This window comes from Papaver somniferum, unplaced genomic scaffold, assembly GCF_003573695.1.
Source record: "Papaver somniferum cultivar HN1 unplaced genomic scaffold, ASM357369v1 unplaced-scaffold_117, whole genome shotgun sequence".
Lineage (NCBI taxonomy): Eukaryota > Viridiplantae > Streptophyta > Magnoliopsida > Ranunculales > Papaveraceae > Papaver > Papaver somniferum.
The window spans coordinates 9,917,410-9,933,645 of record NW_020620714.1 but is presented as its reverse complement, the minus strand read 5'-3'; the positions used below and the strand labels follow the sequence as shown (position 1 = coordinate 9,933,645).

Here is a 16,236-nt window from a genome sequence, read left to right as displayed (position 1 = left end):
TGATATTCTTCTTGTTCTTGTCTAAAGTCGAAACAACCATGGCGGTGGAAGTTTATGGAAGAAGAAGAAGAAATTAAGAGGTAAACTCTTTGTAATATGTCTCGTTGCTTCTAACGTTTAGCGCTAGTAGGTTACATAACTAGTTGATTAGTAAAGTGTGTCGATATGATAACTTGTTATGATAATGAAAGGTTCTCGGGGTGGTTTTGGCCGTGGATGTAGCCTACAAAGGTGAACCACGTAATCTTTGTGTCGTGTGTGATTATCTATTATCGTATTGATTATATATTCGTGCTAATATTATCAATCATGCTAATCTAAAGATGTAAGTAAAGGATCCGAGCTAAGTTATCTAAAGTAGGATGTTTCATGGAACGTATGTCTATGGAAACATGTCGGTTCGAGATTAACATAACCTCGGTTTCCCGACAAGTTGTATGGTGAAGGTGGATAAAGGTGGCAGTGATTCGGAAATTGAACAAGAGGTTGCATAGAAGAAAGTTTGGTTCGTAGCAGAATGATATAGATCATGAAGATGATGAGTAAATCAAGACCGAACAAAGAATATGATGACATCAAAAAATATTTGACAACTTTGCTTGACGTGACTATGATTCGTTTTGAAGGTGTTTTTCTTTGCAAGAGCAGATTGTTCGTGGGTTCAAATGGCGTCTGCAAAATATTGTCAGGAGAAGTTTTGAATCATGGTAGTGCTAAGTAACAATCGTTCATACACAACATATGAAGGTTGCAGCATGTTTTGTCTACATGCAGGATGACTCAAGATTGTTGGTTCATGAAGTTGGTGAAGTTCGTCTGGAATTCTTTGGTGGCTCAGATTAAATAATGTCAAATGTTGGAAATGTGTCGAAAAAGAAGTATTCTACGAAGGTGGAATAACGAGTGATCATGGCGACGAAGTAGTTTGATACAAGTCATGCAAAAACTTGTATAAATTATATGAAGAAGTTGTTTGTGGTGATACTAGAAAATCGACAAATAACGATTCCAGTGGTGCGAATGCAAAGGAGGTATTTGGCTTAGGTGGTGGTTCAAGCTAAAAATAAGTACAAGGAAATTTTGATTCGTGCTAGTGATGATGTCCGAGAGGATTGCCTTTTATAAGTTGGTAAACATTCATGCTTTGTTGGAGTGAAGACGAAGGTTTTATTCACGTCACAAAAGGTGGTGATTGTTGGGGTTTTGTTCCGTATAGAAAACTATATGGCTGAAATTATATTTTAGGTGACAATTTTTGAAGCAGAAACAATGATCTAATGCTCTTAAAACCATGGCTAAAGGACAATTTCGGTTTGGAATGTCTACAAGGTTTACTTGGATTAGGAAACTTGTATTAAGGTTTGAAGGAGTGTTTTCCAAGTTTAGGGTTTCACAATTAAGGTGTTAGGCTATACTTAGAAGTACACTAGGACTTGGGGAGCAAGGATATAACTTGTGTATAAGAGGGTTTATATGGTGAGGATAAATTATTCTCTTGTCAATCCTCTTGACAAGATGTGAGGGTCACAACCATTCTGTTCTACAATGGTTGGTGATGGGGCAAAATTCATGTGAGAAGACAAACTTGTAGTGAGAACGGGTATGTGAGAAATCTAGAGTTTCTAGGGTTCATATGAGAGAAGCTAGAATTCATGATTTTCTACGTGTTCTTGTCTAAAGTCAAAGCAACCATGGCGGTGGAGGTTTATGGAAGAAGAAGAACAAAGGAAGAGGTAAACTCTTTGTAAAATGTCTTATTGCATCTAACGTTTAACGTTAGTGGGTTATATAACTAGTTGAGTATATGAAGTGTGTCGATGTGATAACTTGTTATGATAACGAATGGTTCTCGGGGTGGTTTTGGCCGTGGATGTAGCCTACAAAGGTAAACCACGTATTCTTTGTGTCGTGTGTGATTGTCTATTATCGTAATGATTATATATTCATGGTAGTATTATCAATCATGCTAATCTAAAGATGTAAATAAAGGATCCGAGCTAAGTTATCTAAAGTAGGATGTTTCATGGAATATATGTCTATGGAAACATGTCGGTTTGATATTAACATAACCTAGGTTTCCCGACAAGTTGTACGGTAAAGGTGGATAAAGATGGCAGTGATTCGGCAATTGAACAAGAGGTTACATAGAAGAAAGTCTTGGTTCGTCGCAGAATGATATAGATCATGAAGATGATGAGTAAATCAAGACCGAACAAAAAATATGATGACATCAAGAAATATTCGACAACTTTGCTTGATGTGACTATGATTCGTATTGAAGGTGTTTTTCTTTGCAAGAGAAGATTGTTCGTGCATTCAACTGGCGTCTGTAAAATATTGTCAGGATAAATTTTGAATCATGGTGGTGCTAAGTAACAATAGTTCATACAAAACATATGAAGGTTGCAGCATGTTTTTTCTACATGGAGGATGACTCAATATTGTTGGTTCCTGAAGTTGGTGAAGTACGTCTGGAATAGTTTGGTGGCTCAGATTAAATAATGTCAAGTGTTGGAAGTGTCGGAAAAGAAGTATTCTACGAAGGTGGAATAATGAGTGATCATGGCGATGAAGTAGTTTGATACAAGTCATGCAGAAACTTGTATAAATTATATGAATAAGTTGTTTGTGGTGATGCTAGAAAATCGACAAATAACAATTCCGGTGGTGCTCATGCAAAGGAGGAATTTGGCTTAAGTGGTGGTTCAAGCTCAAAATAAGTACAAGGAAATTTTGATTCGTGTTAGTGATGATGTCCGAGAGGATGGCCTTGTATACGGTGGTAAACATTCGTGTTTCTTTGGAGTGAAGACGAAGGTTTTGTTCACGTCACAAAAGGTGGCCGTGATTGTTGGGGTTTTGTTCCGTATAGAAAACTATATGGATGAAATTGTATTTTAGGTGATAGTTTTTGAATCAGAAACAGTGATCTAGTGCTGTCAAAACCGTGGCTAAAGGACAATTTCGTTTTGGAATGTCTACAAGGTTTACTTGGATTAGGAAACTTTTATGACGGTTTGAAGGAGTGTTTTCCAAGTTTAGGGTTTCCTAATTAATGTGTGCGGCTATACTTAGAAGTTATCTAAGACTTGGGAGTAAGGATTTAACTACTATATAAGAGGGTTTATATGGTGAGGAGAAATTATTCTCTTGTAGAATCCTCTTGTCAATCCTCTTGACAAGATGTGAGGGTCACAAGCATTGTGTCCTACAATGGTTGGTGATAGTAAAAAATTCATGTGAGAAGAGAGACTTGTAGTGAGTACGCGTATGGGAGAAATATAGAGTTTCTAGGGTTCATATTGGAGAAGCTAGAATTCTTGATGTTCCTCGTGTTCTTGTCTAAAGTCGAAGCAACCATGGCGGTGGAGGTTTATGGAAGAATAAGAACAAAGGAAGAGGTAAACTCTTCGTAATATGTCTTGTTGTATCTAACATTTGCGCTAGTGGGTTATATAACTAGTTGATTATATGAAGTGTGTCGATGTGATAACTTGTTATGATAACGAAAGGTTCTCGGAGTGGTTTTGGACATGGATGTAGCCTACAAAGGTAAACCACATAATCTCTGTGTCGTGTGTGATTTTTTATTATCGTATTGATTATATGTTCGTGCTAGTATTATCAATCATGCTAATCTAAAGGCGTAAGTAAAGAATCCGAGTTAAATTATATAAAATAGGGTGTTTTATGGAACGTATGACTATGGAAACATGTCGGTTCAAGATTAACGTAACCTCGGTTTCCCGACATGTTGATCCTTACAATTACTTAGACCGCTCGGGGAGGAATAGAATGCAATGGCCTATAAAACCCCAAGAAGTAGTGGAGCAGTGTTGATTAATTAAGTCAAAGCATGTTCACCCGGTAACTGGTTTAGAACAACTCCATTTAGAGATTTGATTTCACATTCTGTAGGTTATTATAGATTATAATTGGTTCTTAGCTTTACTCACTATCAGAGTTTCTTTAAGCTCATGTAGTTATTTATTTATTTTGTCGATACAAATTCCAGTTTTTTTTGGTTAAAAAGCCCTTCATTCTCGGGTCTAAAGATGTAAAACGTGCCAGCTCAGCACCGCCCAGTCCACGAAATCACGTGCTCAGCGTGCTATGTGTCGTGCTGTGTTGTATGGGATATTATAACGTGCCGTGTTGTGCCGTGTTAGAAGGCCTGCTGGGTTTGTCTGTGCAAGAAAAATAAACGTGCCGTGTCGTGCTGTGCTATGTCGGGCATATTTATTTTATATTTTCCAATATAAATGTTTTCCAAATATTTAGGTATTATATGTGTTATTATGAAAATAAGTCAACATAACGATAATAAAATGTCCACATTTGGTTAGAACAAAGACTCTTTTGTGAAATATATACAAAATGTGATGTATTGTGCCATGTTGTGTAGTATTTTATACATATTTTGACTTGTTTTCCTGACGTGTTTTGCTGTGCCGTGCCACGTGCTAATCCGTGCCGCGTGTTGTGCTGAGCTATTGTGCCAATTAGTCAAACCCATCCCGTTCCATGAAACCAACATGTTGTGCCGTGTTGGACTAAGTCACGTGCTGGGCTGGGCTGTGCTCAAATTTTAACCTGTTGTGTTGGACTGTGCCCGTACCGACACAACCCAATTAACAGCTCTAATCGGGTATATAAAACACGCAAACTATGAGCATGGTTCAAAATCTTGAAAATACTTTTTTAAAATCCAAATTGGATATTTCACCGAATTATTATAAAGACAGCTGACTAAAATATCCTCTCTTTTTTTGTAGATTCAGTATATCCTCGAGTCTTCTTCTTCACCACCTCGAGTAAAACATAAACTGATCCACACCTTCTCTCTAGAAAATCTCTACTCACTTTCTTATACCCCAAATCAATTAGATCATTATCCTCCTATTTCAGTTGCCATAGTTTTTCCTCCACAAACTCTAGCCGTGGATTAAATTCATCTCATAGTTGATTAATCAAGAACAACAACAACAATATTTGGTATCTCGGGACGGAAAGAGAGTATTCAAGGTAGGTCAAATCCGTGACCAAGAGGAGAATCAGATCTACAAGAATTAAAATTAAACAAGAAGATCAAAGAGGTAGATTAGATAAAGGCTATTTTGATTTTAGTGGTGAAATAGGGTTTTGGTTTTGTTTAATTGGAATAACAAATAGAAGGGGGAGTCGAAAGTAATGGAGACATGAAGATTAGAAAGAAAAAGATGGTACAATATTTTAATTCCAATTGAATATCTTGGTGACGTTGGCCTTTTCGATCTCAAAGATGTAACTTTGAAGCGTTACTTGCAGTCCAACAGTTTGTTCCTTGTATTACTTGATGCACATGAGGTATTCCTTATCATTTGATTAACCACACTCCTTTCAGTGAAATATGCCACTAACTTATTGATTTTTGCCCAATCCAAGTATCAATAATTCTGTTGATACGGTTTGGTGTTTGATCCCTTATTTTTGGTCTTATTTGAAATCTAATGGCATTACGGATAAGCAAATGTGTTTGATTTCTTAATTTTGGTTAATCTACTTGTTTTGTGGTTGCGTTGATGGTGAATATGATGGTAATGTGATGGTTTATTGCTTGATATCATGAATAGTGTATACTACTTTTGCATGTGATTTTTAGGATAAACCTAGATTTTTCCACCAAATTTCCACCAAATACACGGGATGCACCTGAACGCATAATGAATATTCTGATAGAAAGTATGTTTTCACCAGGTTGCACCCGAGTGCATAATGTATATATATATTTTTTTAAATTTTTTGTAGTTTCTCTTGTTTTTCTTCTTTAATACCTATTTTTGGTTGATGTTTTGACGGTGAATATGATGGTAATAGTGGTAGACTTATTGCTCGAGATCATGAACTAGGTAGTGTTTGGTATCCTGGATATCCCATCCTAGGTTGGGTTATCCAGTAAAAAACTGTTAAAATGTGTTTGTCTCACTGCAATTCCAATCCTGGATAAGGATTACTAAACCTTCCTTGATTTTAGGAAGATAAAAAAGTGAGGTTAAGGTATTCTTCCAAATACCTGGGATACATGTATCCTCACCTGGGTTAGACAGTTATTTTCCTTTAAAATAAATAATTGTCTAAGAAATAATTATTTGTATTAACCTATTTATGTAGTCAAACAAACACAATTTAACCTAACCCAAGATATGATAGAATTTTAGATAAACACCATTAAAACTAACCATTAACAAGGTTATCATAAATTAAATTAAGGTAAACCTTTCCAGGATATGTTATCCCGTTTCCAAGCTCCCAAACAGACCCCTAGTGATTTTGATTATGATAAACCAATAATTATCCACGAAGTACACAAGATGCACCTGGGTGCATAATGTATAATTCTGATGGGAAATAGATTGTACATGATTGCACCCGAGTGCATAATGCGTATTTTTTGTGATTCCTATAGGAAAAATATTTTGGCCAGGTTACACATTCTTACAGAAAGTAAATTTTGGCCAAGTTGCATCTTGGTGCATAATGCATATTTTTATAGGAATAAAATTTTGACCAAGTTGCACCTGGGTACATAATGCATTATTTTATAGGAAATAACTTTAGTCAAGTTGCACCTCGGTGCATAATATATCATCGGTCTGATTTAAAAATAAATTATTATTTTTTCGAATTTCATATCAACAATGGATCTTGTTTTGTAGAGATTTTCGAACCCTTTTCAAAAATATAAATTTTGTTAAAACCCGACTTATATTTCGGAAGTTAAGACATTTCTCGCGATTAATTTTAAATTAAAGAAAGAAAATAAATAAGAGAGAGAAAAAGATATGTTAAAGAATATAAGTTTAAAGTAAGGGTACATATGACTTAATTTTCTTATATCTTTTCCACCCATGTCCATAGATTATTTATCCACTACTCCCACGATTTATGAGTTTTGGTCATATGACCCATTTTCTGGACAAATTTAAGCTCTCTCCTCAGAAAAAATAATAAAGCATTGACTTTGGGAGCACACACAAGATTTGAGCCTGGTGCATTTCACTTCTTACTAAGGGTATACTCTATAATTAAAGTGGACAAAATTAAACCTTAATTAGAGAGTGTGTGGAAATCGAAGGTAGAAATACATCTCTTATTCACACAAGTACAAGAGCTTCTGCTATGAGAAGACATGAATAAGTAAAAGGATGACTGAAAACATCTTAATAAGTTACTTTTCCACTCTTAGAAATAAAAAGATTATAAACTAGATGACCGTGTCCACGGTGGCCGACGGAAAATACGAACCGATTCCAACATTCAATTGTGGGATTTTTGGTGTTTTGAAGTTCTGAATTTTGTGACAATTATAAGCATTGCTATGTAGTTCATTAGTTAACAACATATATAAGTGTTGCTAGCTGTTGGTGTTGCTTTTCAATTTCAGTTTTTGAGTTTTCTAATTCGAATCAATTGAAGGACGATTGAATGTTTTTAATGGTTTTGATGGATCATAAATGAAATTACGGACCGTATGCATCAGATTATGATTTCAGTTTGGGAAATAAATGATCATTTAGGATTGATCGAATTGCGATGAAATTGAAAAAAAAAATGAAAAATTTGAACCAATTGCGTTACTGACATTTGCATATGGAGTGACCTTATAGAAGGTCTTCCTCACTACGTTCGGTCGACCGATTAGATTCAGGATTTTTAGAAGCAGAAAATATTAGTTTTTTGTGAAACAATTTCTTTTGGATTTCGGATTTTTGGGTTCAATTTCCTCCTATAAAAAGTTGAAACATTTTTTTTCGTTATCCAAACATTCTGTTAAAGCCTACGGGCATCCAACTCAAAAACAATTGGCAATGAGTGGAGCGGCCCCTTCTATATTATATTTTAAGTTAATTAAGCAGATTATAGCGACGTGGGATTCCTTTCACACGCCCCCTCACGTGTAAGGCCAATCACTGGGCCTCATACGTGGACTTACGTGCGAGTTACCAGTCAACCGGAAACAAGTGTCACGTGTAAGGCCAGTCACTGGGCCTCATACGTGGACTTACGTGCGAGTTACCAGTCAATTGGTAACAAGTGTATAGCGATGTGAGACTATTGTCATTTTACACGCCGCCTCACGTGTAAGGCCAATCACTGGGCCTCATACGTGGACTTACGTGCGAGTTACCAGTCAACCGGAAACAAGTGTCACGTGCAAGGCCATTCACTGGGCCTCATACGTGGACCTACGTGCGAGTTACCAGTCAATTGGTAACAAGTGTATAGCGATGTGGGACTATTGTCATTTTACACGCCCCCTCACGTGTAAGGCCATTCACTGGGCCTCACACGTGGATCTTCGTGCGAGTTACCAGTCAATCGGTAACAAGTGTGCACAAGTGAGTGACTAAATCGGGGGTACACCTCGGTTAGTATGGCCTACACCCCGGGTGTTAAACACTTCGGCCAGTAAATCGACCTACACCCGGTGTACGCAGGTCTGGGTCTGAGCTTAACAAAAATACCATGTTAAAACCTGCGGGTATCCAACTCAAAACCAATTAACAATAAGTGAAACGGTCCTTCTATATTATATTTTAAATTAATTAAACGGATTATAGCGACGTGGGATTATTATCCTTTCAAACCCTCAAAGAAAAAGCATCTTCTCGTGAGAGTCGACTCAGAACCAAAAGGCATTCGCCTCTCTCAAAAGTGCCTTGTTTTACTTCTGTTTATTCTAGAGGTCGGATTTTTAGATCCATCCACTTTGTTTTTCTTTTTTTTGGATTTCGACTTAACTAAGTGAAAAAGCATCCTCTAAAAATGTAATTAACCTTCTTAAAGTAACGACGTAGGTGGACCAAGTTCATGGGGTTCTAATAGCTAACTAGCTGGCTCACAGTCTTGGATCAGCGCCACACTTACAAAACTTCCACCATCCACTAACTTGTCAAACGTTCTCTGCACTTGAGTTTTTGAGAACCATGTGAGGTTACTTATAATAACCAAGTTGACATATCATTCCTACCTATCTACACCTTATAAACAAGAAATTCTAGCTTGTTTGCGTCATTGATGATGAATTTTGGTGGTTTTCATTTTCTTAATAATCAATATCTCTATCCTCAGTTCTCCCAGTAGGCTCATTCAAGCTTAGTAAAATTAATCACTACTCCACGATGTTTATATGCTTGGATTGCGGCCTTTATCCCGCCTGCTAACACCCCTCCATGTGATATATGTCATCTCGATTCACGACACTACGACTTCTGTAATATTTCCGGCCGCCTTTATCAGTTCACACAAAAGTTTTCCCTCCGTAGGACTTCTTGGTTCATGAATCTAACGAGAATAACTGTATTATAAATACTTCCAACAGCCTATCAAGTACGACATTCAATCAACTATCTCTCTCTTTCTCTGGTTTCACACTCTCGAGTTTACCGAAAAATGGCTAACCTAATCGTCCTATTTTCTCTTCAACTCATCATACTTCTCTTCATCGTTGCATTTCCACTGTCAACAAGTGCAGCCACTTATAACGTTTTACATTATGGTGCAAAACCAAATGGGAGAACGGATTCGACAAAACCTTTCCTTCTAGCATGGTCATTGGCATGCAAATCTAAGAAACCAGCGACAATGTGGATACCTCGAGGAACTTATTTGGTCAAAACAATAGTTTTTGGCGGTCCATGTAGAAGTAAAAGAGTCACTGTCCAGATTGATGGCAAAATTCAGGCGCCTCCCAGCAAGAATTTTCGGGTTATTGGGAATTATCGGAATTGGATTTTGTTTCATGGTATCTATGGTTTGACGATCAATGGTGGTATTTTAGATGGGCGAGGATCTAACTTTTGGGATTGTAGGCGGTCCGGTGCAAGTTGCCCAGATGGTGCAGTTGTAAGTACATCCTCTTAGCTTTAGATAATATTTTGAATTTTTTTTCCTCAATAAATACCGACGGCAATTATTTGACATGAATTTTCTATATGTATTGGCAGTCGCTAACATTACAAAACGTGAGAAATGGCATAATCAGTGGATTAAAATCAATCGACAGCCAATATTCTCATATGGCTATCAACGGCTGCAACAATATAATGGTTCGAAGGGTGACGCTTATTGCACCCGATCAAAGCCCCAACACTGACGGAATAGATATACAATCGTCAACTGGAGTTACAATAATTGATTCGAGCATCAGAACAGGCGATGATTGTATTGCAATTGGTCCTGGAACAAAAAAGGTATTGGTTCAACGTGTAGGATGTGGACCTGGACATGGCATTAGGTACGTCAATAGAGGAACCAGTATTCATTCAAGTAATTGGTGCATGTTGACTTAATTAATGATAATATTGTACGTTCATAAATGTGCAGCATTGGAAGTTTGGCAAGAAGTCGGAATGAAGATGGGGTCGAAGGAATCATAGTGAAGGATGTAACATTCACTGGATCAGACAATGGTTTAAGGATTAAAACATGGCCGAAACCAAGCAATGGTTTTGTGAAAAATGTTCTTTATCAAAATATCGTTATGAATAATGTTCGAAATCCTATTATCATTGATCAGATATATTGTCCCGGTGGTAACTCACAGTGTACTAAGAAGGTAATAATTCATCAAGTGATTGATTAAAAAACTTGACTGAGTAGATTATGATTTTTATTCTGATTTTTCTAATCTGTTCAAACTATATTAGCATTCTGGAATCAAGATCAGCGGGGTTACGTACTTAAATGTTCGCGGAACTTCGGCAACGCCAGTTGCCATTAAACTCCACTGCAGTGCAATTAACCCATGCAACGGAATCAAATTATACCATGTTAAGCTCACTTATTCGAAGAAACCGGCTACATCATTTTGCTCCAGCGCTACCGGAATATCTAAAGGACAAGTCCTACACGAAAGTTGCTTCTAGTAAAAGTTTATTTAAGTTTCATAGTTGTAATTCTAGTGTCTTATATATGATGAGCTGACCTGCTTGCATAATGCGAGTATGAGTTAGCAGAGAAACTTGTATTTCAAATTCAATTAACATCCAATTGGTTTTTATTTAGGTGCCACAAAAAATATCACCGATCGATTTTTCTTATCAGCGGATTACCAAAATACTAATTGCTGGCAAAAGTTCTCCAAAATATTTGTAGATTCAAAATAAATAAATTCGAATGTTAACTGTAATAAATTTACAGTTAGCCTCCAGCGCATAATTGATTTTGGGGAAAATACATGACGGTGTAAGACCATGGAGGCAATGGCCGCTGCCTTTTATTGGCTCCAAGCCGCCTGCCTAACTAGCTAGGGTCAGGTCAGCTAACGAAGCCTTGAAGGGTCAATAAACACTTAAATTTTTATAGACGCATCCGTAGCTGAGAATCTAAGTTTTTATTTATTTTTTATCAATTCCACTTAGTTGCTTATCAGAAGGACTTATCGTCTTGAAAAGCCATGTGCAAGCATTTAAAGTTATATAACCAAGTTGACTTATCTAAGGAAAGGTTTTTTTACACCATCCCCAAGCAGTTTACACCCTAAGCCATGGGTTTTAACCCTGCCTGCTATATTACTCACAAACCAAATTCATGGGGTTCCAAGTTCTGATGGCTAACTAACTAATCAAAGCCATAACACCCCGCCTAAAGTGAACTAGGAATTCACCGTGCATAGTACTGATCTCAAAAAGTAAAACCGAAAATGAACGCCTCTGAAATCGCCTTTTACATAAAATAAAAAAGCGAATTGGGCTTCCCATTCGCACAAGACAAGACCCACCATTTTACTTAAAACACAATGTCAAAAGGGTTTACTTCTCCCACAAATCGCTTTAAAAGGTTGTTTTGTTTACTTCTCTCAGTAACTGTAGATTGATTCACTTCCACCATTCGTTAACTTGTCAAATTAACATACATTGTACTTGAGTTTTTGAGAACCATGTGCGATTATTTATAACCAAGTTGACTTATCATATATACCTACACCTTATAAACAACAAATTCTAGCTTCCTTGCGTCACTGATGACGAAATTTGTTGGTTTCTTGAATATTTTGTTACAACTTTAGTTGGTGTCTAACGAATCGTATCAATTCAGGATAATTTAAACAATATCTCTAATATCTGTTCATGCTTAGAGTAACACTAGTCCACCATGATATAAGCTTGGATTAAGGCTTTTAACCCGCCTGTTATCACTCCCTAGTTGCACTCCTCCATGTGATACATGTTATCGCAGTTCACATTCTCACTTAACAGTACGACTTCTGTAACACATAAATCAGAAAAAAATACTGTATAAATAATTCCGGCCGCCTTTACGTTCACACAACCACTACTACTCATCAAGTCTCTATCTCCATCTCTCTGGTTTCGTTCACACTCTCCGGTTGAACCAAAAATGGTTAAGAGAGCCATCTTATTCTCTCTTAATCTCATACTTCTGGTCATCATATTCCCATTATCAACAAATGCAGCTACTTACAATGTTGTAAAATATGGAGCAAAACCAAATGGTAGAACGGATTCCACGAAATCTTTTTTACGTGCGTGGTCTTTAGCATGTAATTCTAAGAAATCAGCAACAATGTGGATACCTCGAGGAACTTATTTGGTCAAACTCAGTAGTTTTTAATGGTCCATGTAGAAGTAAAAGAGTTACGGTTCAAATTGATGGTACAATTCAAGCTCCTCCTAGAAATTATTGGGTTATTGGGAATTCTCGGAATTGGATTTTGTTCCATGGCATCAACGGTTTGACGATCAATGGTGGGAAAGGTGGAGGGATCTTAAATGCGCGTGGATATCATTTTTGGGATTGTAGGCGATCTGGTCGAAGTTGTCCACAAGGTGCGACTGTATGTAGATCACAATTAACTCTAGCTAGTTTAGCTTAATTGTCATATATTTCTGATAAGCTAGTCCAATTGTAGAATTTGGACAATACAGGCACAAATTTTACGTAATTTTTCAATGTGTGTAAATGCAGACGCTATCCTTAGATAACGTGAAAAATGGTTTTGTCAATGGTATAGTCTCAGTTGACAGCCAATGGTCTCATATGTCTATCAATGGTTGCACTAATATGAGGGTTCGGCGGGTGGTTCTTATTGCGCCTGCTCAGAGCCCCAACACAGACGGTATAGATATTCAATCATCAACTGGTGTTACGATTGTCGACTCAAGTATCGGGACAGGTGACGATTGTATTGCTATTGGTCCTGGAACCAAGAAGCTATTGATTCAAGGCGTAAATTGTGGACCTGGACACGGCATCAGGTACGTTTAAGCCTTTAAGGATTAATTTATTTTGCAAATCAATCAAAGACATGTGATTATCTTAACTGCATTGGTATCTGGTTGAATTCGCAGTATCGGAAGTTTGGCTAGAAGTCCGAATGAAGCAGGAGTGGAGGAAATTGTAGTGAAGGATGTAACTTTCACTGGATCAGGTAATGGACTAAGGATTAAAACATGGCCAAGACCAAGTAACGGTTTCGTGAAAAACGTTCTTTATCAAAATATCCGTATGAATTATGTTCGAAACCCGATCATTATTGATCAGATATATTGCCCCGGTACCAAAGGCTGTTCTAATAAGGTAAGAACTGATCAAAAGTGCTTTATGTTTATATCAGTATTTAATTAGAAATTTCCATTCAGAAAGAAGTTCTTGTCTGATTTTTGTCTGTAAATTTTTGTTTGGAAAACTAGAATTCTGGAATCAAGATCAGCGGAGTGGCGTACCTAAATGTATATGGAACATCAGCAACACCAATAGCAGTTAATCTACATTGCAGTGCTACTAACCCGTGCAATGGAATCAAATTATACAATGTTGACCTCACTTATTCAAAGAAACCTGCTTCTGCCTTTTGTTTCTGCGCGGCCGGAACATCTCAAGGACGAGTCCTGCCCGGCAGTTGTTTCTAGTGTAAATTCAATTTCCTCATTCTGTTTTGCTTCCAATGTTTTCCATATGATGAGCTGACCTACTAGCATAATACAAAGTATGAGTTAGGAAAATAAACTTGTCATCTGTAATTAACTCTTTTTGAGTAAGATTCGTTAAGTCATATTCAACGACCTGACTTTTTAACTCGTCAACACCTAAAATCAAAGAACAACAACCCCAAAAAAATAATAATCAAAGTCCATAAAATTCAATCATTATTTTACCACTAACGCTACACACATCCTGAATAAGAGAATTCACCGACACTCACGGCCCAGAAAACTTTATGAGGAAAAAAAGAGGGTGGGTTTTTGTTTTTCAGTGAGCCCCATCATTTTTTTTATGTCTTGGGGGATACCACCGTGAAAAAATCACGTATGGGCGATAGAAATCTGAAATTCTACACTGAAATCAAAACAAACATCCACCAATGACTAACTATGCATATCTCTCTGACGCCTTCGAATCTCCTTCCGAACCTACGTTGTTTTTTTAGCTCATGGCGTCTTTTTGAACGCAAGGCAGCCTCCCTACCCGAAGTTGCCCGACTCTTCAGCCGCTCACTCTTCTTATCCAGGTACAACTTCATATCCACATCTTCCGCTGCGTTGACACTCGAAGCTGTAATCGTCTTTGGATTCAAGTTAACAGCAGTTACACCTGCAATTAGTTGCTGCTCCTCATTGATAACCTCATCAGAAACTGGACTTTCAGATTCCATTACGCTTTCCATATCTCTCACGATGGTATCAGCAGATTTTTGAACGAGGGTTTCAAGTTTAGGGAAAGAAGATGGGATGTCGGTTCTAGAATATAATCTGGTGATTTTTACGGTATGTATAAATTTATACTCCAACTTAAAATCCTAGAATTTTAGAAGGACAAGTCCTTTGCGAAACGGTGAACAATAAATTAGGATCGGCATTAGTGTTTCCGGAAATTTAAACGTTAACTTTGCAACCTTGCTGCGTAGTCTGATCACAACTTCAGTACTACCAGAGGTGGACCGACCAACAATACACCACAAAAAGAGAGACCTGTTTTGAGGCATACTCAAGTTATCAGCCGAGCTTAGGTAAATGTATACCTCAAAAAATCTAAGTATGCCTCGAAAAACACGTTTCAAAAAAAAAAAGGACTCTCACAAGTCATAACCAGTACTGCAAAAGCCCAAAGTAGCACTTTACATCCAACCACGTCAAAGCCCAAAACGCTGTCCAGTGTGCGCGTAAGTCGCAAATCATTGGATATATTGTAGATATTTGCTAAAACTAGAGCTATCAAGGAGTACCCATTACCCGAAACTGGTAGATTTGGGTCCGGTTCCGGATCCTAAAGTTGGACCCATTAACAACTTAGGATCTGGCGGGTGATTACTCGATTGGACCGAATATAAACGGATCCAAACGGGTAATATTCGTTGGGTATCCATGGGTATCGGGTACCCGGTTATTCATTCTTTTATTCATGTTTTTAACAAAATTATAAGTATTTTGTTAGTTTTCTCTTTGATTATTTTTTTTCATTTTTTTCTTACACTTAATCTTTATTTAGTACATTAATAAAGAAATAATTATAATTTTTTATAAAAATAATTTAGATCCAAACCAAAAGACGAAAGATATTAAATTTTTGAGGTGTTTTTTATAGTTTTCTTAATACCCAATAAGTACCCGGACCCGACGGGTATCCGTGTTTTTGAACGGGTCCGGTTCTGGATCCACAAATTTAGGAAACAGACCCGGAATTTATAAGGAGGGTCCGGGTCCGATCTAGTAATACCCGAGAGGACCGGGATCCATTGACACCCCTAGCTAAAACCCTTTCCACTAGCAAAAAAAACTTGTCTAAATTAAGTGAATGGATGAAATGTGGTTCATATCTTCCAATACATGCCGGTACAACTTTAACCTCCTCCTTGATCTTTGCAACCGCCTTAGCCACCGTCACAGCGCGGCCACACCAAAACTCATTACATGTTGATCATGTGTTCGGAACTTAATCCAAAACTATTTTAGTTAAGTTTACGTGAGGGTAGATGCAAAACTTTGTTCACATTTTCCAAACCAGGATTTTCTAAAGTAAATATATATGCTTGTGTCCTACAAATTAAGTATTCTCTGCTGTAAATATGTAAAGGCTTGGTTTACGTGAGGGTAAGATGCAGAACCGGAATATTGATGGTCATTTAGACTCATCACACAGTCATTGGGCCAATTCTCCTGTCAAATTGGCCATAAAAAAGTAGAACTGTAACTCAACGAAACCAAATAGGAAAGACTAATTCTCATCAAATAGGAA

The 16,236-nt window shown here is 37.3% G+C and overlaps 2 protein-coding genes across 2 annotated transcripts; both read left to right on the top strand.

The window, feature by feature from the left end:
* The first annotated feature begins 9,432 nt into the window (after positions 1–9,432).
* Positions 9,433–10,907, top strand: LOC113329827 (polygalacturonase-like). The gene is made up of 4 exons (XM_026576653.1): positions 9,433–9,885; positions 9,987–10,276; positions 10,366–10,597; positions 10,689–10,907. Exons 1-4 carry the CDS (start codon positions 9,433–9,435, stop codon positions 10,905–10,907), a joined length of 1,194 nt encoding a protein of 397 aa, XP_026432438.1.
* A 1,866-nt stretch (positions 10,908–12,773) lies between these two features.
* On the top strand, positions 12,774–13,948 carry LOC113329826 (polygalacturonase-like). Its single transcript, XM_026576652.1, has 4 exons — positions 12,774–12,830; positions 12,970–13,259; positions 13,353–13,581; positions 13,695–13,948. The coding sequence occupies exons 1-4, from the start codon at positions 12,774–12,776 to the stop codon at positions 13,911–13,913; spliced, it is 795 nt and encodes a 264-aa protein (XP_026432437.1). The 3' UTR covers positions 13,914–13,948.
* Positions 13,949–16,236: the final 2,288 nt, after the last annotated feature.

Coding starts and splice junctions, on each gene's coding strand:
- LOC113329826 (XM_026576652.1), top strand. CDS start 12,774: ATGCGCGTGGATATCATTTTTGGGATTGTAGGCGATCTGGTCGAAGTT. Junction 12,831..12,969: donor TGGTCGAAGTTGTCCACAAG/GTGCGACTGTAT, acceptor GTGTAAATGCAG/ACGCTATCCTTAGATAACGT. Junction 13,260..13,352: donor GGACCTGGACACGGCATCAG/GTACGTTTAAGC, acceptor TTGAATTCGCAG/TATCGGAAGTTTGGCTAGAA.
- LOC113329827 (XM_026576653.1), top strand. CDS start 9,433: ATGGCTAACCTAATCGTCCTATTTTCTCTTCAACTCATCATACTTCTC. Junction 10,277..10,365: donor GGACCTGGACATGGCATTAG/GTACGTCAATAG, acceptor ATAAATGTGCAG/CATTGGAAGTTTGGCAAGAA. Junction 10,598..10,688: donor ACTCACAGTGTACTAAGAAG/GTAATAATTCAT, acceptor AAACTATATTAG/CATTCTGGAATCAAGATCAG.